The sequence below is a fragment of the Canis aureus genome, chromosome 11, assembly GCF_053574225.1.
Source record: "Canis aureus isolate CA01 chromosome 11, VMU_Caureus_v.1.0, whole genome shotgun sequence".
Lineage (NCBI taxonomy): Eukaryota > Metazoa > Chordata > Mammalia > Carnivora > Canidae > Canis > Canis aureus.
The window spans coordinates 26,706,333-26,712,332 of NC_135621.1; the positions used below are offsets into that span (position 1 = coordinate 26,706,333).

The following is a 6,000-nucleotide window of genomic DNA, read 5'->3' on the forward strand; positions in this document are numbered from 1 at the left end:
TTCGTGTACAAGTCATGACCCATCCTGTGTGTGAGGGCTGTGTGCCCTTGGCTGGTAAGCAGCCATTTGCTATAACAGGCTCCCTCCCCATTGCCACTTCTGCCTTGTAGATGCCTTGATGAAGAAGGCCTTCAGCTCATCTTCCTTCAACTCCAACGCCTTCCTCACCCGGCTCCTCGTCCACATGGGTCTGCTCAAGGTGAGGCTGCAGGGTGGGGAGTGAGGGGCCACCAGGGGTGGTTCTGGCCATGGCCACCCACCCATCCTGTCCGCCCTGCGGATTCCTACTGGGACCTGGGTCTGCTTAAGAGTCTCACCTTCACAATGGGATTCAACTTGACCTTGGCCACGGGGCTCTCTGAGCAAAGGCTGGGTCCCAGAGACCTAGGGGTCCCCCCAAGGTGGCCTTATAGCTCATCGTGCCTTGTGTTGTGTGTTCTCCTTGCAGAGTGAAGACAAGATCAAGGCCATTGCCAACTTGTACGGCCCGCTGATGGCATTGAACCACATGGTGCAGCAGGACTACTTCCCCAAGGCCCTTGCACCCCTGCTGCTGGCATTCGTGACCAAGTGAGTGTGTCCTCGTTGCCTCACGTGGCAGCTGCCTCCCGTGTACGCAGGCCCGTAGTCATGGGGGCTTCCCTGGCCCACTTGTTCAGGCTTGAGAGAGACCCTCATGCCTCCTGGCTCTCAGCAGCCGTGTTTGAGTCTCTCCCTCCCCTGTGCCAAGCTGAGGACATGGGCTCAGGAATGGTGTCTTTTCCTGAGAGAGACAGAGGACATGGAATGGCCCCCCTTCTCCTTTTTTTTTTAATTTTTATTTATTTATGATAGTAACACAGAGAGAGAGAGAGAGAGAGAGAGAGAGAGGGGCAGAGACATAGGCAGAGGGAGAAGCAGGCTCCATGCACTGGGAGCCCGACGTGGGATTCGATCCTGGGTCTCCAGGATCACGCCCTGGGCCAAATGTCGGCGCTAAACCGCTGCGCCACCCAGGGATCCCGGCCCCCCTTCTCCTGATGAGGAAGCAGCATGGGATAGTGAAGGGGTTTGCCCGCGTTCGCACTGCTGATCGAGGTCCTCTACTCTGTGACGTCTCTGGGAACAGTTCTGTGTCCGTTCCTGCAGCCACAGGCCTGAGGCCAAAGGGGCCCGTCACACTCACCTTCTGCAGCCACAGTCCCCTCCCCGGCAGGTGCCAGATACCCAGGGACCTGGAAACTTTGGCCTTGTCCTGGAGGAGGGTCCTGGGCTGTGGTGAGGCAGTGGCCACAGTTCGGTAGCCAGAAACCTTCAGACCCCATGGCCTATGAGGAGTGGGTTGGAAGGCTTGTCCCCTGTCCTCACTGAGGTCCTCTGTGGCCCTAGGCCTTCGTCTCCCTCTTTGTTTCCCCTCCACCTCGTTGAATGAGGTTGTCTCTGGCGACTCTATCTCACTTCTTGTGAACCCAGTACCTTGGGGGGACGTGGGCATAGGGCAGGGGAGAGAGAACATAGCCCTTGCCTTGGGGGATGTGAATGAAGGTGGTGGGCTAGTCTGGCTCAGGGCGTGGTGAGGATCACCGGCCAGCTTCTGGAGCTGTCCGTGCCATGGCCTCTGCACCACCACAGCGTCTTGCTGTCCCATGTGCTCCTTGGGCCTCATGCTCTTGTGTGTCTGCCCACTTGCCTGCCACCACACCTGCCGCCCGCGTCCACCCCTCCTGCTGCAGCTAGACTGGCCCTTGTGAAAAGTAGAGCTGAGGGGCACCTGACCGGCTCAGTTGGTGGAGCGTGAGACTCTCCATCTTGGGGTTGTGAGTTCGAGCCCCATGCCGGGCACAGAGCAGAGTTCTTGGCTCCTCTGCCCAAGTCCAGGGTAGGCCCTCACCCTGGCCATAGACCTCACGGCCCTGCCTCCCCAGCAGCGTACATTGTCCCTGTGCCTGTTCCCACAGCAGGGAATGCTGCCTTGATCCAAGTACTTAGCTCACTGGAGCGTCGCCAGAGGTGGCCCCAGTCCCTGCCTCCCAGCCCCTGCTGAGCCCTGCTCCAATTGTCTCCTTCAGCCTCTAGTCAGAATTGTTCCCTTTGCCTTTCTGTCTTGTCCACGTTGCCCTGAGGCTGGGTGTGGACCCACAAGAAGAACCCCTTGCCCTTGTTGGCCAGTGGCAAGCTGCCTCGTAGCCGCTTGCTTGCCCCCAGCGTGGGCCTCCTCTGTACTACATTAAAAGAGGGAGTTGGTAAAGGCTGTCCCTTAGGCCTCCTTTGAGGTGACTGAGTGACCATGGAGTGACAGGCACATCCCCCTCCCTCATCACCTGGCCAAATGGTCTAGGATTCCTCTAGGATCCCAAGGCCATCCTAGACCGGGTAAGATGGCTGTGGGCTGCAGATCCTGGCTCCGCCCCACACTTGCCTGGCCTCCTTTCTTCCTCTGTGGTGCAGAGACACAGGAGGAGGGAGAAGCAGGCTCCATGCCAGGAGCCCGACGTGGGACTCGATCCCGGGACTCCAGGATCGCACACTGGGCCAAAGGCAGGCGCTAAACTGCTGAGCCACCCAGGGATCCCCCTGAGATTCATGATCTTGATGGGGACAAGCCCATTATTTGTGAGGATAACCTGTCATTTGTGAGGGCCCAGGTGGGACTCTAGCAGCTGTGAGATTGCCATGGGCCGGTGCCCACCGGAAGGGCCCTTAGCTCTGCCCAGGGAGAGCAGGGGCCTGTGTTCCTGCCATCACTGAGCCGTGTGGTCTTGGATGCATTGCTGCCTCTCCGATCTTCACGTGCTCCACCCCTCAGTGTACAGAAGACCGGGCTCATAACGTCTCCCTTCAGAGTCCTTATGAAAGTCAGAAAAACAGGGGTCCAGCACATTTGTAGCCTCAGAAATGGCCCACCTGCCCTCTCCGTAGTTGGGAAACTGGCCCTGCTGCAGCCTGAAGCCCCCAGGCCCCTGAGGGCTGTGTTTTTCCCTCCCCCCCCAACACTGACTCTTCTGTCCTCACAGGCCCAATGGTGCCCTGGAGTCCTGCTCCTTTGCCCGCCACAGTCTACTGCAGACGCTGTACAAGGTCTAGAGGTGAAGCCGGCCTCTCCCCACCCGTTGGCCTGGACCAGTGACATGGGAAGGGATTCGGATGAAGGACTCTGGCCAGAGGCAGGGAGGGTCTTTGTCGCTTGTGTCACGTCGGTCCCTGCGTATGCGTGTCGGTGTGGTGCGTGTGCAGGTGTGCACTTCCCGTTAGGGTTTGGGTTTTTAATGTCTCCCCACTAGACTGGCCCTGGTCCCACCAGAGGGGAGCTGGCCCTCCTGAAAGGGCTGCAGGCTGCTCTGCCATTAAACTCATTGCCATCTGAGGGCACTCTGCTGATCCATGCCTCAAGCTTGAGGTCCTGGTGGCTGTCCCCTCCCACCTTGCCTTCCTTACCCTTCTGGGCTGCACTGAAGTCCGGGGAGTTGCTGTCTGTATGCTGTCCCCTCCCTCTGTGTTATGGCTGGGCTGCGTTTTCCGCCCTGCCTGGGGCTCCTCACTTGGTGGCTGACTTTGCTTCCTGTCACTAAGCCCTGGTCCTACAGCCACTGCCACCCCCACAGTCCATCCCTGCTGTGCTGACCTCTGCGGACTGAGGGGCAGAGACTGCCATGGGTGTGGTGCCACGGGGCAGTCGGCAGAAGGGGAGACCCTGGTTTCCATGCCGTGTGGACAGGAAGAAAAGCCAGTGGCAGATACCAGGGGTCTAGGAGCGGGAGTTGCTGGGTAGCTGGCGCTGGCTCCAGACCCAGTGGGGCCCGCCCCCTCACTGCCAAGATGTCTGTGACTAGCCTAGGGGCCAAGCTGGAGGGGGCTCTTTGGCAGGCCCAAACCTGTTCTCCAGCGCAGGGAGCAGGGGCAGGGCCCATGGAGCCTGAGCTGCAGCTCTCGGCGCTCTTAAAGGACTTGGATGGGGCGGGGAGTGCGCTGGAGCTGCCCCCTGATGCTCTCTGCTTTCCCCTCTGTGTTCTTGGCGTGTCTGGGCTGTGCCCGGGGCTTCTCAAATAAAGTCATGTGTGGCAAGCATGGGGCCTTGAGAAATCTTTTACCTTAACTGGGCAGTTCTTGAGGCTTAGTACCTGGCGTCCCACCTGGGTCTGCAGAAGAGCAGCCTCTTCTGGGCCAACATGGGGCAGCCTCTCCTGCCTGGGCCCAGATGCGTCCAGACATGCCAGCTCCCCTTTATTTTTTTATTTTTTTCTATATTTTTTGCCAGCTCCCCTTTAACAGCTGGGCAGTTTGTGCCCAGGAGTGGGCAGCTTCTGGGGGTCAAGGAGGATGGGGGTAATCTCCTTCTCTGGCAATGAAGGTCCCAAGTTGGGCCTGTTTCATCTGTCCAGCCTCATCTTATCCTTGACCTGGCCTTGGGGCTGCGGTTCCACCAGCCTGTGCCTTGCTCCATTGATGGACATAGCTAGGCTGGACACTGTCCGGATTTTGCCACAGGCTCCACTGGCTGCACCATCAGGAGCCCTCTGGGTCTGGCTAGCAAGGTCACTTCACAGGGTTGAGCTTGACTGGGAAGCTGCCGCAGATATCCGGCCATAGGGCCTGGAGTGGAGAGCACCTCCCTCAGGGTCCTTCCTTCCCTTTGCCACATGTGGTGTGAGGCCAGCTAAGCAGAACCTCCTTACTGCCTACCTTAGACACAGCCTGTGTATCCCATATAATTGAAGAGCTCCAGGCCACAGGCACAGCTTCTTGGGGGCTCCCAGTCTGGTCTAGTAGCCCAGGGTGGGGAGAGTGGGCAGTGAGGTCAGGGAAGTCCTCAAGAGTCGGGGATGTAAGGGGCACCTGGGTGGCTTAGTGGATTGTCTGACTCTTGATTTCGGCTCAGGTCATGATCTCAGGGTCCTGAGATCAAACCACATGTCAGGCTCTGAGCTTCAGTTCAGACTGGGAAGGTGCACCACAGACCTCGTTTAACCTTGCAGCAGGCCGGCTCCACCTCAGTCCTTCAGATCAGCTCAGAGTTCAGGCCTCCTGACCAGGTGCAGGGAAGGGCCTGAGGCTCGGCCTCTGACTCGGCTGCTTGCTGAAGGAGCCTCATAGCCTTTGGCATTTCCCGACTCGGACACTCGTGAGAACTACAGCCGCCCCTGAGCTCACACAGGCTTCAGGTCCCTGAGCGCCATGACTTGGTGTCTGCAAGATCAGAGGTGCCTCGACCTAGATGACATGTGACCCCAGAGTACGAGAGGCCTGCTCAGCCCCAGGCTGTTCTCATAAAGGGGCTCAAGGCTAAACTAGCAATAATTCCATTCTGAAGCTCAGACTAGAAAACCCTTGGAAGCACAGCCAGAGGCGTAGCCAAGCAGCATTTCCTAATAATCTGAACCTAGAAATGACTCAGGTCAACATCAGGAAAGTGGTTCAAGTGCAAAGCTATACAGCGTAACATCGCACAGCCATGAAAACATATCAGCTCTGGCCACGTGCGTACTGTGGATAAATCAGTAAGGATGTTGAGTGAAGAAAGTCTCAGTACTGTACCATGGGTTCAAAACCAACTGTGTTTAGGCAAATGCATGTATGCAGGAAACCCAGCATTCGAGACAGGAGTTAGTCTGGGGAAGACGGGACAGGATGGGGCGGAGGGACACCACAGTGATCCACTGAACATTCAGAGTGATCCAGATCCACCCACCCAAGAGCCATATTTTTTGTTCTTAAATAAGTAAAATACAAGAACATTTTTTGATGTTCCAGAAGCATAAGCCATAAGAAAATTTGCCTCTGTCAGAATAAAAAGTGAGAAACATTGACCAAAAACACCCTAACAATTGGCAAGATGGTGGAACACAAAAGGCACTGCAACGTATGTTGCAGGAGGATTAGCATTGAGACTGATACATCCAATTGAAAATTGGGCAAAGGAGATGAACAGGCAGTTCATGCAGGATGCAACCGGAGAGGCAAAAAAAAAAAACAAAAACAAACTGTTCAGCTGTATCTGTAATTAAGGAAATGGAAAATAAAACC

At 56.8% G+C, this 6,000-nt stretch overlaps 1 protein-coding gene across 4 annotated transcripts in view; it reads left to right on the forward strand.

Annotated features, from left to right (window-relative positions):
* RANGAP1 (Ran GTPase activating protein 1) overlaps window positions 1-4,044 on the forward strand; it is a 32,213-nt gene extending 28,169 nt beyond the window's left edge. For all 4 annotated transcript variants that reach the window (XM_077914366.1, XM_077914368.1, XM_077914367.1 and 1 more), the window contains exons 14-16: window positions 111-199; window positions 449-570; window positions 2,994-4,044. In XM_077914366.1, the coding sequence (XP_077770492.1) occupies window positions 111-199; window positions 449-570; window positions 2,994-3,063 (281 nt within the window). In that variant the 3' untranslated portion in view covers window positions 3,064-4,044. The remainder of the gene's footprint in view (window positions 1-110; window positions 200-448; window positions 571-2,993) is intronic.
* The last annotated feature ends 1,956 nt before the right edge of the window (window positions 4,045-6,000 follow it).